General features: G+C 37.9%; 1 protein-coding gene across 12 annotated transcripts in view; it reads left to right on the top strand.

Moving 5' to 3' along the window:
- Positions 1 to 17,161, top strand: part of EDA2R (ectodysplasin A2 receptor) — a 44,607-nt gene that overhangs the window by 20,428 nt on the left and 7,018 nt on the right. For 6 of the 12 annotated variants that reach the window (XM_063703221.1, XM_063703220.1, XM_004064294.5 and 3 more), the window contains 4 exons: positions 3,264 to 3,360; positions 14,061 to 14,239; positions 14,780 to 14,865; positions 16,488 to 16,652. In XM_063703221.1, the coding sequence (XP_063559291.1) occupies positions 3,274 to 3,360; positions 14,061 to 14,239; positions 14,780 to 14,865; positions 16,488 to 16,652 (517 nt within the window). In that variant the 5' untranslated portion in view covers positions 3,264 to 3,273. Of the gene's footprint in view, positions 1 to 3,263; positions 3,361 to 14,060; positions 14,240 to 14,779; positions 14,866 to 16,487; positions 16,653 to 17,161 lie in introns of those variants that run through there. The other 6 variants (XM_063703222.1, XM_063703225.1, XM_063703224.1 and 3 more) reach the window with 2 other exon arrangements.

Raw genomic sequence — 17,161 nt, 5'->3', positions numbered from 1 at the left:
CATGGCCTTCATGCTCCAGCTGAAATGGTCAATGAAGAAGCTTGGGTGCCTTTCCTTTTTCTTCCCCACACATCCCAAAAATGACAAATGTGCATTCCTTTTACTATAAACCTCACTCTTCTGAAGAGGAAAGAAGAAAGGGAACCTGCTAATTACCAAACGTCTCATATATATCAAGCCCTATACTTGGTCCCTTAATATGTATTATTGCATTTAATTTTCTAAATTACTGTGCAGTATATTATTTAAACCTCCGTTTTGCAGATGAAAAAACTGATGCTGACAAAGGTAAAACCATTTGTTTGAGGATGCAGAATTAAAATTAAAACTCAAGTCTACATGTCCCTAACTAAGAGCTTTGCTCTTTTTTTGATGTGAGGTTACTACTATTGTTTGGAAAGTCATTATCTTAAAGAGAAATGATCTATGTTGCTAGATTCATATGCATAGTTAATCATAGTCCAGGGAATGTATCATGTTGATAAGCTAACAAATAGTAAGCACTGTTGAGGTACACACTCTGTGCCAGGTGCAGGGCTAGGCACTGGGCATGCAGTGGTCTCTACTCTTGGGAACTTTATAGGTCTGTATATATTGCCAACTTAGCCAGAAGTTTAGAGGATTCAGCCACATCCTTTGTGATACTTTGGAAGAGTGTCTAGCTGCAGTATGGAATACCTCAGAGTAACTCTAATTTTCTGAAAACATAATTATTCTTTCTTATTTTTTCTTTTAAAAGGCGGTTACATATGCTACAGGAAACTGTTGATTACAGGGAAAAATTCATATAAGGTCTGACTTTCTCCCTAGGTAATGACATTTAACCCTTATTAGGTAGTTTTACACATACGCCCTGACCTCTTCAAAAGAGTCCAGAATCTATAATTTTGTTCTCTTTAATAAAGTCAATTTGTTAAGCGTCGAATGAAAGATAATTTAATTTGTATACTTTGAATAAATAGTATGAGAAAAAAAGAGGGAAGGCTGGGCACGGTGCCTCACGCCTTTAATCCCAGCACTTTGGGAGGCTGAGGCGGGTGGATCACCTGAGGTCAGGAGTTCGAGACCAGCCTGACCAATATGATGAAACCCTGTCTCTACTAAAAATACAAAAATTTGCTGGGCATGGTGGCATGCGCCTGTAATCCCAGCTACTCGGGAGGCTGAGGCAGGAAAATCGCTTGAACCCAGGAGGCAGAGGTTGCAGTGAGCCAAGACTGTGCCATTGCCCTGCAACAAGAGCAAAACTCCGTCAAGGAAGGAAGGAAGGAGAGAGAGAGAGAAAGAAAGGAGGAAAGGAAGGAAGGAAAGAAGGAAGGAAGGAAGGGAGGGAGGGAGGGAAAAAAGAGGGGAGAGAAAGTCCCTCTGCTCAATTTGGCACCAAGCCTGCCTTGCCTAGACAGAGGTTTCAAAGCCATGGTTAGAGAGACATGTTGGGGTTTAGGACACATGATGTTTATTAGGTTGGTGGAGCTCTAGAAACCAAATGAAATAGGATGTCTCAGACCCTCAAATGCCAGCAGCAGTTGTCATGGAGATTTTAAACGCCTATGTTGGGAACTTAGCTCAAAAAGAGGGCTACTTCTTGGTTCCTGCCAATGTTTTTCTGTTTTGTGGGCAAAAAGGGATATGAGAAAGTTGTCCAGAGCAGTTTCCTGGCCCTGTTACTGTGGTGCTTAACTTCCTGGTCATGAAGGCTATGAGAATACTGAAGTTTTTTGTTCTCAAGGAGAAGAGTGCATAGCAAGGGGAGGGAAGCATGCCTACTGAGGCCAACACCATGGGCCAGCAATCAAATCAGCACAGAAGACAGTATGTTTATCTTATGCAAACATGGATCTTGTAGCCCACTTTCCTTTGAATGAAGGAATGGGAAAGAATGGCCCAGTTGATGATGAAAAAAAGGTGCACTTATGGAATGCCATTTAGAATGACTTAACCTATCGCTTTTGGGGAACTTTGAGTGGAGGAGTGGTGGCCTCTCAAGGTACACATGTACACTCTCGTCTCTTCTGACTAAGAGTACACATTTAGGACTTTGGCACTTTTAGAAACCACTTGAAATTCACCCTAGTATGAAGTCATGAGTAAGTAAAGAACCTCATGCTACCTTTCTCTTTGAGTAGGATAAGCCCCATTTATGAATTACTTTAGCCCCTTCATTAAAATTCCTCTTTGTAGAAGACAACCTTTCTGCATACTTAACTCTGTCTTATTTTGTATAGCTCTTTAGAATGGTTTGATGGACCTTAGCTCCTTTAACCCTCCCAAGAGCTATATACAATAGGTGAAGAACGTTCTATCCCTTTTGCTTAGATTAAGTAACTGAGGCCAGAAAAGATAAAGTGATCCATCCCAGATTGTAGATTGAAAGGGTAAGAGCCAGGCTTGGTGAACAGCCATCCCACTTTGCCCAGAACTGTTCCAGGTTTAGCACTGAAAGTTCCATGTACTGGGAAACCTCTTCGTCCTGAGCAACAGGATTATTTGCTATCCTATAGCCAGGATTAGAATCCATATCTCCTAATCTCAGTTCAATGCTAGCTCTACTGCTATATGCATCTGTATTCCAAGAACTATTATCTGAGTAATGTTTCCCTATCTGTGCACCTTTGTGCACCAAAATATGTCTACATGCTGGGTTATTCTCCCCTCCCATTCTGCCTAAGACAGAAGCTATGGCAGCTATTGGTCCTCAGAGGTACTGAGGCCACTGTTGGCAAAGAGAAACCATGTTTCAGCTTTTTCAGTTATAAAATAAAGATGACAATCCCTATACTGCTTACCTCACATGGATGTTGTGTAGATCAAATAATAATAGATGTGAAAGTACTTTCTAAATTGTTATGATCTGTTCACACATGAGGGATTGTGATTATTCTTTACCCCCTGGGCAGAAGCCAACTCCTTGTCTTATTACTCTCTTTGCAAATTCAGCTCCTGGTATAGCCACTGACTGTGAATTTGAGCAAATTGCTTGGTCTCTTTGCCTCAGTTTCTTCATCTGTAAAATGTTGCTAACAATAATTCTTAACATGATTGTCTTGAGAATGGAATGAGTTACTACATGCAAAGCATTTACAAGAACTCATGGCACATGGTCAGAGCTACATAAGCATTAACTCTTTTGTGTTGGCTTCCTCGTCCCCACTATCTCAGATCTAGAGAATAGATTAAGGGGACCCAGAAGCCAAGTGGCATGGAAGCCACTACTTATAGTCCCTTCCCACTAGCTTGCTAGTTCTTGTGTTCTCTACCCACAGCCTTCCCACCATGGATTGCCAAGAAAATGAGTACTGGGACCAATGGGGACGGTGTGTCACCTGCCAACGGTGTGGTCCTGGACAGGAGCTATCCAAGGTAAGTTCTCCTATTCAGTACACTTATTTCTGTTGCATCTTAGGAACCAGCCCGGCAACTGAAAGAGGCCAAGATTAGGGGAGTCAGCCCTACTTATGACTGATCCAGTTCAGCGGGTAAAACCTGGGATCCACAGAGTATGCAATAGCAGTCATGTTTCCAGCATGAAGTCAGCCTAGCAGGATCAAGGTCAAGGGAAGTTTCCATGAGATAACAGAGTATTTCAAGAATAGATGTGTAATGCAGAGACCCATGAGGACTGTTCAGCATTAGGGTAATCTGTCAGCTAAAGCAAGGCCCAACCACATGGTGTTCAAGAGCCAGATATCAGGTCTTAGGAATGAGAAAGAGAGAAGAGCCAAGAAGGCCTCTGTTCTAGAGGGTCTGCGCTACTGAGGAAGCTGTGCAATGGAGAATATAGGGATAGGGAACCACGGAGGGTCTAAAATCCCAATTAAAGATAAAGATCAGAATAAAATGACCAGCAAGGCAGAGACTTTATGTAACTTACTTGTTTCAAGCCTGGATCTGCTTAATTGTTCTTTCCTCAGGTCCCTTGTAGGTCCCTGAACTTGGGGGTGGTATTAAATTTTGGCTGCAGCTGGGGCTACAGAGGCCAGAAGCAAGCAGCTAGCAGATGGTTTCTGCATATTCACACCCTATTTTATGCAATTTTTGTTTATTCAGCAGTTGCTTATCGAACACTTGCAGAGTGGCAGGCATGGTTGTAGACACCATGGATATGGCAGAACAAACAAAAATATTTGCCTTCATGGACCTTACCTTCTATTATTAGTGAAAAAATAATAATTGAGACACATACAGAGATAAATGAAGAATCTGGATATGAAGATATGAGAAGAATCAAATTAGGGTGACTGGGTGGCTACTTCAGATTATGAAACAAGGAAAGGTCTCCCTAAGGAGACAGCCTCTGGGGAGAGGATACTAGTGCAGAGTCCCAAGGTGAAAATGAACTAGGCATTTTGAAGGAAAAGGAGGAAGGTAGTGCAATGGGTGTATGGTGAATGAGAGGGAGGGTAGTACACAAAGAGGTCAGAGAGAGAAGTATAGACCAGACCAGATAGCAGCTTGAGGTCTATGAGAAATTTTCATTTTTCTCTAAGTGCATTAGGAGCTCTTTGGAGGGTTTTGGGTTGGAAAGTTAAGGAATCTGTGGCTGGAAAACAACATAGTAATTATCTAGCCCACTTTATTCCTACCTTTGTATTTTAAAAAATGAAGAGAATAAGGCGCAGGGATATCAAGAGATACAAGCACTAATTCTAAGTTTTTACACATGGCATTATGTCCCACAGTGGGGTACCCACATGGTTGATAAAGGATCCCAGTACCAAGGAAAGATCGCCAGAGGTTAGGTCATGCTGGACATTAAAATAGATATTAAAGCTTATATATGTGTAATACATATAAGCTTTAGAGCCAGATACACATGGGCATGAGTACCATCTTTGCTCTGGGCAAATTATTTCACCTCAGAATCAATTAGGATGTAGTAAGTTGAAAGTAACATAAAATTTAACCATGACATGAACCATAAGTATTTTTATTTATGTAATGAAGTCTGGAGACAGGCAGCCTTTTTGCTTGTTGGGCAGATCAGCAATGTTATCAAGGACTCAGCCTCTTTTCATCCTTCATATTGGACATCTTGCTGTTTTGTTCTCATTGTGGCCTCAAGATTGCAAAACTCAAAGCATCATATCTCCATACAATAGTCAAAGTCAGGAATCAGGGACAAGGTCAAAATAGCTTGCCTTTTATAGGGAAGAAGTCTTTTCCCAGAAGCTGTCCAACAGATTTTTCCTTATATCTTATGGTCCAGAACTGGGTGATGTAGCTATCTTTAGCTGGAATAGAGACTGGGAAATAAGTATCTGGCCAATGAGAATGGGATTGTGTGATTAAGACCAATCAAGAATCCGTTCTGGAGGCTAGTCTTCATGCCACCTAGAAAGAAATCAGTGTTTTTATAGTAAGGAAGAAGAGGGGCAATTGTTTGAATAAGCAGCTAGAAGCATCTGATAGCCTTTTTTAAAGTAACTTTTATTTACTTTTAAATTTTACTCATGAATTATAAACATCACTGTAAATAAATCATTGCAGAAAATTAACACCATTTCCTCAGGACATTTTTCTTGATGTATAATTGCCAAGCTAAATAATGCGTACGATTTTAAGACTCTTGAAATATATCAGCAGATAACACTTCTGAATTTTGTTTATACTAATTTCTATTACCATTACATTTATTTTCAACAGTGCATAGAATTCCTGTTGTGGCCCTCTGTTCAGGGTCCCTGACTTCCCACAACAAATTCCCATGTCCCAGAAGCCTAAACGCAAATGAATAATAGATATTTTCATGATCTATTAATTTTATGCCTTCCTTTTAACAGTAATTACTAATTTATGAGGACTTTATGAGAATTTTGGTTTTACTTTTTTTCTATTTGATAGGGGAAATGTACCAACTTTACTGTGTTTATTTGCCCATTTGCCTTTCCAATTTTGTGATCTGTTTCTGATTGTTTCTCTTTCTATTCTTTCTATTCATTATCTATTGTTCTTTGTCTACTCACATAAGGAACCTAAGTAGACAGACATATAGTAGATAACAGAGTATTTTAAAAACCGTTTAAAATGTAAGTATATTTGTATTTAAAAACCAGACATGCTTTTAAATTTTGTTTCATTTTAGTATCATTTATTGATTTGTAAATATATTTTCCCTTTGATGTATTAATTTGATGACATGTATTAATAAATTCCTAAAATTTAAATATCTTGCATTCCCAGTATAAACCATTCTTGATTATAGTTTTAAGGTAAATACCCTTTTATGTTGTATAAGTTAGTATTTTAACTAAAACAAATAATTATTATTGTAACACTATCAGCATCAAAATTTTGGATCAGCATTGCGCTACCATGGCAAAATCAAGAATATCAATGTTTTCTGGCTATAAAAGTGGTTAATAGCAAAAGAATTTTTGCACCTTAATGATTTGAAAGAACTTCCTTTGCCTCCTAATTATGAAGGAGAATTCTCAATAAATTTTTAATGATAATTTGCTCCTTAATTTATTAAAAATGATTCATTTATTTAATTTTTATTGAGTACAATTTCATAGTCTTTGGTTTTATTTCACTGTGCCAATCCCTGTCTTTTAATTGGCTTACTTAGAACATTTATGTTTAAATAATCTTTGATATTTTAGAATTTAAAACTAACATTTTATTCTTTTTGTGTTTGCTTTCTGTTTTTTTTTTTGTCCCTCTATTTGTCTTTTCTTGCCTTCCTGTGGGTTCCATGAACATTTTATTTAGGATTCCATCATGATTTATTTGTAGTGTTTTTGAGTGTATCTCTTTGTATCATTTTTTTAGAGGTGGTTCTGAGTATTACATGAAAAACTAACACGTTACTTTTTCAGTGTCAGCTGGTATCAACATTTTGCCATTTCAAGTGAAGTACTGAAATATCTGTTCCATTTAGATTCCTTTACTTTCCCCACTTTTAAATATCATTGTCACGAATATCAGATATAATTTTTGTTAAATTTGTTTTAGTCATCAACTATGATTTATAAAATGTATGAAGAGAAAGACAGTACATTTTATACAACCATATTTTTTTCTTTCCCAGTGTTCCTTCCTTCCTGATGCTCCAAGATTTCTTCTTTTATCACTTCCACTCTTTCTTAAATCATTTCATTTGTGTTTTATGAACTCTCTTTAGAATTATTTAAGGGTAGGCCTACTAGCAACTCATTCTGTTAGTTTTCCTTTGCCTGAGAATGTTTTTATGTCCCTTCATTTCTGGGGATACTTTCACTGGATATAAATTTGCAGTTGACAGTTTTTTTATTTCAGTACTTGAAAAATGTAACACTTCCTTCTTGGCCTCCATGGCTTCTGACAGAAACCCACTGTCATATCATTTGAATGGGTGTTTTTCTATAGGTAATGCCATTTCTTCTTGGCTATTTTCAATATTTTTTTTTTAGTTTTCAGAAGTTTTATTATGATGTGTATTGGTGTGCATTACTTTGGATTTTTTCGGTTTGGGATCTGTTCATCCTCTTTAACTTGTAGGTCTTTTACCAAATTTGTGAAGTTTTCTCCCAATTTGTTTGAAAATATTTTTAGATAAACATTTAAAAAATTTTCTTTTCATAAGATTCTGACAATATGATTTTTCTATATTTTGTTATAGTCTCATAGGTTCTTGAGGCTTTGTTCATTTTATTTTGTCGTTTTCTCCCTGTTGTTCATATTGCATAAATTCTGTTGTTCTGTCCTCAAGTTCACTGATTCTATCATCTGTCTCTTCTCTACTACTAAGCCCATCCAGTGAATTTTTAAAATTTCTGTCATTTTATTTTTAATAATTACCATCTGTTTATTGAAAAAAAAACTTCTGTTTCTTTGATGAGATTTTCTATTTTTAAGAGAATTTTAAATTGTTTTTTAAAACATTTTTATTATGGGTGCTTTAGAATCCTTGTTCAATCATTCCAACATCTGCTTTATCTAAGAGTTGCTGTCAGTTAATTGACTTTTCTCATTCATGTTGTGATTTTCCTTATTCTTATTATCATGGGTGGTTTTTCGTTGTGTTCTGGACATTTTGTCAATTATGTCAGGAGACTCAGGGTCCTATTTAAACTTTTACTTTAGCAGGCAGTCATCTGTTTATGTTTAGCATACAGGTTTTGGCCTACGTTTGTGAGCTGCAGTTCTAAAGGCTATTTAATTTCCAGAACCTTTGTAGTGTGATTTTTGGTCTGCGGGGTTTATCTTGTGCTGCCTCAGGTATAGACGATTTCTTGGGCCAGGTCACTTGGTCCATTTAGGTCGGCATAAAGAAGTGTCTGAGTTGTAGAGTCAAAGAACATTTCCCATGCTCGACCACTTGTTATTAGTAGGATACCACTTGCCAGTATACCCCAGCCACCTGTTCCTATGTGGGGGAAAATAATCTCAGACCCACAGGACAAAGAAGCATTTGAGCTGGTTGCTTATGGTGGAATCTCAAGTGCCCCCTGCAGCCTATTGTCTCTAGTTGTGTGTGGGGAATCACAGGCCCATGGGGAAGAGGCTTCTCAGGCCAACAATTTGTGCCTCAATTTTGCTTATTTGTGAAACATGGATTATAATGCACCCTTATAAGGTTTTATGATGAATAAACAAGTATATAAATTCATGAGTGTGTGGATTTTTGTCTGATTGATTCAATTATGTAGTCACAATATTCAGAATAGCATCCTCATGCATTGTAGTTGCTTCAAAAATGTTTTCTGAGTTAACCAATAAAATAAAAGGGAGTGCTAACCAATTAATCAATCAATCAATCAATCAACTTATTGGTTAACTTTCAATAAATGCTAGCTTGCTTTTGTCATTCCCTTCTCTAGCAAGTGAGTAAGTGAGGAGTCAGGCACATATCTTCTGATTCCAGGGCTATAGATAGAATAAAAACTTGCTTTCCAGAAGAACAATACCTAATGTTCATCTGTTCATTGAAGGATTACTATGTTCTAGGCATGGTGACAAGCACTACACACAACCCACACAGAGAGCTATATATGTATCTGTGTGTGTGTGTGTGTGTGTGTGTGTGTGTGTGTTTGTGTATCTGGTTAAGAGACATCCTTTATCTAAATAAGAGCTGTTTGTGTTTCTTTTTCTGTGAATATACGTTTAGTTTCTCATAAGGTGGTTGTTAATTTATACTAGTTCTGTATTTTAGGAATATAAATCTTTAGTCTGTGATATGGTGTACATCTTTTTACTAGTTCGTTATTTGTCTTCTAATTTTGCTTATGAATCTTTTACCCTGAAACTTTTTAAAATTTTTATGTAATTAGATCTATCTTTCCTTTACTGCTTCTGGACTTTGTGTTGCAGTTAGAGAAAATTTCTCCACTCCCAGATTAAAGAGGAATTTATTTATATTTTGTTTTGGTACTTTTTGGTTTTAATTTTTATCTATAAATTTCTGATCTATTTTGGTGTATAGTGTGAGGAATGTATCAAATTTTATCATTTTTCACATTGTCATTCGGTTATCCAACATAACCTATTTAAAAAGCCAGCTATTCTCCATTGCTTTGGGATATTCCTTTTGTTCATTTGGTCAGCTCATGTAATCTTAACAAATCTATAAGTTGGATAGCATTATTTCCAATTGGATTGACAAGAAAATTCAGGCCCAATGACTTGCCCAAGGTCACATTGCTGGTCAGTAGTAAAAGTGGGAGTTAAAGATAGGTCTTCATTACCTTGGATCAGGGATTTTCATCACTACATTATATTTCCTAATAATTTGACCCCCAGCTCACTGTTTTAAGCAGATATGGAAGCTATCACCATTCCAGTGGTGCACATAAGGTAGCAGAGATTCCAAGAAACCCTTTAACTTTTCAAGAAACTTAGAGCATGAGTAAAATGACTACTGCCCATGTCAGATCCCACTGGTAGATGGGATCATTGTGAGTGAGGCTGCAAGGCATTGAGTAAAGCCTGAGTGGGCAAACACAGGGGCAGAATGGAAGGAGTATTTCGAGCCTGCCTGATGCTCACTTTTTCCAACTCCTGGGAAAGTATAACTTAAATGTTAGTTCAGGTAATATTAACTGCTGTAACAAATACTAAAGTTTGGTGACATAAGAGGTTAAGGGTTTATTCCTGAATGTGACTCCAATCCATGTTGGGGAGTAGGAAGATTCTTCTCAGCCATTCAGGAAGCCAGGCTTATGGGAGCTCTGTGTTTTTTAAGCAGCCTTATTAAAATACAGTTCACATACCAGTCAATTCACCCATTTAGGTTTACAATTCATGGTTTTTGGTATACTGCATTATGATTTTTAAGATTGTGGTAAAATATATAATCTCAAATTTGCTGTATTAGCCATTGTAAGTGTATAATTCAGCAGCATTAATCACATTCACAATGTTATGCAACCGTCACCCCTTTATTTCTAAGACTTTTTATTACCCCAAATACAGTCTCTGTATGCCTTAAGCAATAACTCCCAATTTCCCCCTCCCCAAAGTGCCTGATAGCCTCTACTCTCTGTCTCTACGAATTTTCCTATTCTAGATATTTCATGTAAGTGGAATCATATTTTTTCATGCAGTCACCTTTACCAGAGATATTTACTCTTTGCATGGCTTTGGGTTACTCTCCATTGTCTGTTCATTTCAGCCTGAAGGACTCTCTTCTTGTAGTCAGGTCTAGTGATATCAATCAGCTGTTGTTTGTCTAGGGATGTTTTAATTATTCCTTTATTTTTGAAGAACTTTTTTCTGTATATAGAGTTCTTGGTTAACAGTTTATTTGTTTAGGCACTTATATGTCATCTCACTGACTTTAAGTCTCTGCACTTTGTGATGAGAAATATACTTTGAATCTTATCGAGAATACCTTTACTTGACAAGTAATTTCACTCTTGATTTTCAATATTTGCTCTTTGTTTTCAGCTATAAACATTTTGTTGATAGTGTATCTCAGCATAGGTCTCTTTATGTTTACTCTGCTTGGAGTTTCTTGAGCATCTTGGATGGGTTAATTTATGTCTTTCATCAAATTTGAGAAGTTTTAAGCCATTATTTCTTCAAATATTCATTCTCGTCCCCCATCTCCCTATTTTTTCTGTGAATCCCATAATGCATATATTGGTCACCTGCGTGATGTTCCACAAGTTCCTTATGTTCTGTTTACTTTCTTCTCCTCAGACTTGATAATTTAAATTGTCCTACAATCAGGTTTGCTCATTCTTTCTTTTACCTACTCAAATTCTCTAGTGAAGTTTTCATTTCATTTATCTTACTTTTTAGCTCCAGTATTCATGTTTGGTTCCATTTTACAATTTTTCTTAACCAATATTCTCACTTTGTTTATACATTTGTTTCATGATTTCTTTTAGTTCTTTGTCCATGTGTGTCTTTGAGCAAATTTAAGACAGTTCTTTTAGTCTTTGTCTACTAAGTGCAATGTCTGGGCTTCCTCAAGAATAGTCTCAATTCTTTCTTTTTCTTGTTCCTTTGAATGGGCCACACTTGCCTGTTTCTTTTTACACTGTGTGATTTATTTTTTTGTTGTTAAAAACTGGGCAGTTTTGTATTGTAATGAAGTAACTCTGGTAGTCAGATTTCCCCTCTTCCTGTTTTATTTTTGGTTTTGGTTTTGTTTGTTTGTTTTCTAGATTTGTGTTGTTTAAGGCTATAGTAGTCCATCTGTTGTTGTTATTATTATCACTATTGTTATTATTATTATTTTGTTTGGGACTGGGTATTGCTCTGTCACCCCAACTGGAGTGTAGTGTCATGGTTATTGCTGACTTCAGCCTCCACTTCCCGGGCTCTAGCGATCCTCCCATCTCAGCCACCTGAGTAGCTGGAACCACAGGTACATGCCACCATTCCCAACTAATTTTTGTATTTTTGGCAACAAGGCTTTGCCATGTTGCCTAGGCTAGCACTCCATTTGTTTAGGTGTTTTTCCAAACTATTTTTGTAGAGACTATTTTTTGTCATGTATCGCCATTGAAACCTATGTTAATTTAGCTCATGTTCAGCTAATGTTTGGACAGCAATTTCATTGAATGCTAAAAGTTAAAAAATGACAACAACAACCAAAAGAAAAAATAGTCACACATTACTCTCACATTTTTAGATTGGCTCTGTGCTGGGGAACTACTTAAACAGTTAGCCAGATGTGCACTTAGCTTAGGGATCAGCTTGACATGTAAGCTTTAGGTCTCCACTAGTATTTTCTGAGCATGTGTCTTCTATGCACACACCTTTCTAAATTCCTCCATGTGGATACTTTTGAATGTACTGATTTCTAAAGGAACCTCCCCCAGCTTTTGCTCCCAGATTCAGACAGTCTGTTTTATGTCTTAATCCATAATCATTGCCCTAGGTATTGTGGTTTGTTAGTTTGCCTTGCAGCATTTTGAAACAGTGCCCATCACTTTTCCAATCTGCATTCTCAGTCGAGTGGAACATACATAAATACCTTGTACCAGTCCTTCAAATAGCCCTCAAATAGGTTAGGAAAGACATACACAGTAATTTGTCAATAAGTTTTGCTTAGCTCACTCTGGAATCAGGTACTGAGGTCTCACACTAGGAATACAGGCCGAGGCTACTTTAAGACTTCCACTACTTTAGGACTGCCACTGCTCTGGGGTGAGGGATGTAACAAGTACAAGTAAAAATAGCAGAAAACTTTCCTATTATTTTCAAGTGACCTTTTTCTTGATTTAACATTTACATGGTTGATGTAAGCCTTTGAATGTTTTCCAGAGTTCTGACAACATTGATTATGACAGTTCCTGCTTGTTTTTCTATGTTTCTGTGGGGGCATAACAGCTTGAAGCTGCCTACTCCTCCATTTTATCTGGCTTCCGCTATCATTCTTAATATATTTATTCCAAGGTTTCCAGGGGTGTGAGCATGCACTGGAAAATGAATGTATGAAGAAAATTTAAGCATCACACAGGGCATGTTTTTGAGTCAAGCCTGGGAATGGCAAACAGTATTAGTATCCATATTTCATTGGCTAGAAATGATGCACATGCCCCCACTTCATTGCAGTGGGGTTAAGGAATTTTGGCTAATGGTGTTCCCAGGAGAAATAAAGAATAGGTTAAGTGAACAACCAGCCAGCTTCTGCTACAACTAGCATACAATTAATATGCTTTCACAACTAGAATTGTTTCTTTGAGAAAGAGCTGTGACTGGTATCAGGCAGGAGCCTTGTTCCTGTTGAAGTTAGGCTGTCAGATCTAAGAATCTCTAGAGAGCATTTATTTCAGTTTCCTCAGTGTTGGGACTTCTGACGCCCAGAAACTGGGGGTCGGGGGGAAGGAATATGGCCAAAGTTAGTACCAGAGCTGAGACAAGAGCCAGCTAGAGTGTTTGCCTCTCATCTATACCATTGGCATTCAAACATTTTTTACCATGACCTAGAGTAAGAAATAACTTTTTATCACAACCCCATATATACTTTTATGCATTTTATCTGTAAAACTTTTATAAAACAGTACTTATGTGGGTAGTGCTTATGACTATTTGTCAAATATTTCAGCTCCCCACATTCTGTCACACTGTAGAATTGCATTTTCTTGTACCCGTTGTAGTTATTAATGATCATGTGATGTGTATGGCCAAGGATATGTGAGTAAAGCAATATGGGTCATTTCTTGGGGAAAACTTTAAGAGCTTGTATGCAGTTCACAATGTTTCAATCATAAAAGCAGAAAAATAAAGCTTCTGTAACCCTGGGTACCCCATTGAGGATGAGGTACAGCAGAGTCCTCAGGAACCCCCTGGTAGGCAAATATGATGAGTGAGAAATAAACTTTTATTCTTTTAAGACACTGAGATTTAGGGTTTGACTTTTGCCATACTGCAGCATAGCCTATGCTGACTGATACAAATATTTAGCTTTACTTCATTCTATGTACTCTTATATTTGATACTATTATTCTATTTCATTCTATTTTATCTTTCAATGCTGGCTGGAAGCTAGTGAATTGGTTTTATGACTTAGTAATGGGGTTGCAAGTTGCAAAATACTACCCTGTACATGTCCACTTGTCCCACAGGTGATCCCATCTCCAAGCTCCTATAAAGCAATATTAACAACTCCCATCTGTCTACAGGATTGTGGTTATGGAGAGGGTGGAGATGCCTACTGCACAGCCTGCCCTCCTCGCAGGTACAAAAGCAGCTGGGGCCACCACAGATGTCAGAGTTGCATCACCTGTGCTGTCATCAATCGTGTTCAGAAGGTCAACTGCACAGCTACCTCTAATGCTGTCTGTGGGGACTGTTTGCCCAGGTGAGCTTGCTTTATGAGACCAAGCTTGTCTGGGCTTTTCTAGCTGTTGGAGGTTTCTCCCATCCTCACCTCTCAGAACTTAGTCGAAATATTCTTCTTATAAACATAATATTCAGTTTAAGCTCCCAGAAGAGAGAAGTGGTGTCTTCCCAAGATACCTCTATAAAGTGCTTAGCACATTGTCAGTCACAGATGAGTACTTGACCGCTTTTCCATCATCACTCTCAGCCGAAGACCAAAGTTCAAGGTAAATCTCACTGTAGACTTAAAAGAAGTTATGATGTACTTGGTATCAAAGCAGTGCACCCCTCTCTTGTGGAATTAGGTCTCCTTTTGGCTACATGGTGTCATGAATGGGGGAAGAAGTAGAGTGTCTGGGTCTCTGAGTCAGAAAAAGACACAGAGGCAGATAACTCAGAATGAGGGGTGGGCACTTATTTCAGGTTGGCAAGATTCTTAGGAGCTGCTTTCCCAGGAAGAACTGGTCCAAGTGCATTGCTTGTTTGATCACCCTGCCATTCCTAATTGCTCTGAACACAGGTTCTACCGAAAGACACGCATTGGAGGCCTGCAGGACCAAGAGTGCATCCCGTGCACGAAGCAGACCCCCACCTCTGAGGTTCAATGTGTGTACCCAGTTCTCTTCTTCCCTTTCTCCTCATCCCATTGGGTGGCAGCAAGATAGGGTAGTAAAGACTACCCATATCTCCTCATACCTTTTCATGTAGAGTAGAGTGGCAAGGGAATCAGATTAGAATTCTGGTTTTAAAACATATTATCTTTGCAACTCTATGCAAATCATTCAATCTCATTGAACCTCATTTTCTACTTCTGAAAAAAGGGTGAGTCATGATAATCATTTTTCTTCATACCTTATGTGGTGGGTGTCTAGGTCTAATGAGAAAATGGATATTAGGAAGCACTTCACAAATTATAATATTTGTAAACCTATGAGATATTATTATTATATGAAGTATATAGGAGCCCCTAGGGCTGAGGACTTGTAAGAGGCTGAATGAAGAACTAGGGTCCAATCTATGCCTATACCACTATCCATTTATCTAATCGTCTATCTTTTTTGTCTACCATCTGTTTACTTACTTACTATTTTAAAATTATTGACGTATTTTTTAAGTCATGAAAGTTTTCAAACATGTAGAAATATTTTTAAGTGCAGAAAAATATAAAATTAAAATGCAATCACCCAGCATCTATCCAAAGTTAATAAATCATAGCATTTTGCATATTTGCTTCAGATGTTTTAAAAGAATAAAGATTCCACAGATATAATGGAATTCTCTTCTAGATTCTCTCAGAGTCCTATTACCTCCCTACCTCCTCAGATACAACCACTATCCTGAAATTGTATGTATTCTGTTGGTAGGCTATGCTAAAGTAACAAACAAACTGCAAAATCTCAGTGACTTTATACAATAAAAGTTTATTTTTTTTTTACTATGCAAAGACCTTCCTACATCATTTGACTGTGCATTCTAGGCCATATGTCTTCCAGGTCAATGACACAGGGGAAGAGACGGAGGAGACATACTGGTTCTTAACTGCCTCAGTCTGGAAGTGACACATGTTATTTCAACTCACAGTTCATTGGCCAGAAGTACTCTGATGGCCTTACTGCAAGGGTATAAGGGAAATACATGGGAGTATGTGGATAATTGGTGAGCACTATGCCTCTGCCATACTCTCCACTAATGTTTTAATACTTGGGTTCTTTTGTGATATATGTGCATATTCATAACCAATATATGCTATTGTTATGTATTGTATAATGTTTTATAGAAATGATATCAAGCTATATGTTCTGTTTCTCCAACTTTCTTTTTCCCCTCTAGATTATTTATATTGATCCATAAAGGCCTTTAAGTTCTGTATAATAATGTAAGATTTTAGGATTATATCATAATTTGTTTATCTTGTGCTCTACTGATGAATTTTTTAGCTTGTTTCCATTGATCTGGATTATATAATTAGATGTGGCACAGAAAGATCACAGGATATGTGCATCTTCGATTAATTGTACTAATTTGTACATACCAGCACTATATACAAATTATTTTGCCTTGTTCTTTATAATTTTGCCTGCTCTAGAAAGAAGTAAAACCAGCATAGCCACCCTAATTGGGGAAGGCCCTAGGGAGAAGGGTGACAGCCTGAGGAAGTCCAGGTCCAGGGTCAGGGTGACTGTTTACTGCCCACGCTAACTGACCTCCCCCATTTTTTTGTCTCACAGGTGCCTTCCAGTTGAGCTTAGTGGAGGCAGATGCACCCACAGTGCCCCCTCAGGAGGCCACACTTGTTGCACTGGTGAGCAGCCTGCTAGTGGTGTTTACCCTGGCCTTCCTGGGGCTCTTCTTCCTCTACTGCAAGCAGTTCTTCAACAGACATTGCCAGCGTGGTAAGGGTGGCTGTTTCATGTTTCACATGAATCAGGAACAAGGCTCTTATTGGCAGAAGAGAGGGATGTTCTGGGGTTGAGAGACAATGGGCCTTTTCTACCATGTTTGAAAACCCCATGAATAGTCTTCTGTTGGCCTGGGGAACTATCTGGGGCTGCAATAGAAAGCATGGGACTTAAGAGATTACTGAAGCCAACCCTGAGAGTTTAGAAGACCTGGTTCATTACGTTTCAGGGGTTTTTAAAGGAACGTGGTACGGTGGGAAACCCCTCAGGAAAGGAATCGGGAGACCTAGGTTCTATATCTACCTCTAAATCACCATGTAACCTTAGACAAGTCATCTAGCCTCTTCAGACCTCTTTCTTCCTAATCTTTAAGATAAGAGATAGGATTGGATTTGTTGATTTCTGGGTTCTTTTCCAATTCTTTATACTAGTAGGTATTTATACTAGTAGATATAAATTCTAGAGCATGTCATGAATTGAGGAAGGCTTGGCTATATCTGAGA

This window comes from Gorilla gorilla, chromosome X (genome assembly GCF_029281585.2).
Source record: "Gorilla gorilla gorilla isolate KB3781 chromosome X, NHGRI_mGorGor1-v2.1_pri, whole genome shotgun sequence".
Lineage (NCBI taxonomy): Eukaryota > Metazoa > Chordata > Mammalia > Primates > Hominidae > Gorilla > Gorilla gorilla.
Note: the sequence above shows the minus strand (reverse complement) of the source record. Positions and strands in the feature narration are given on the sequence as shown.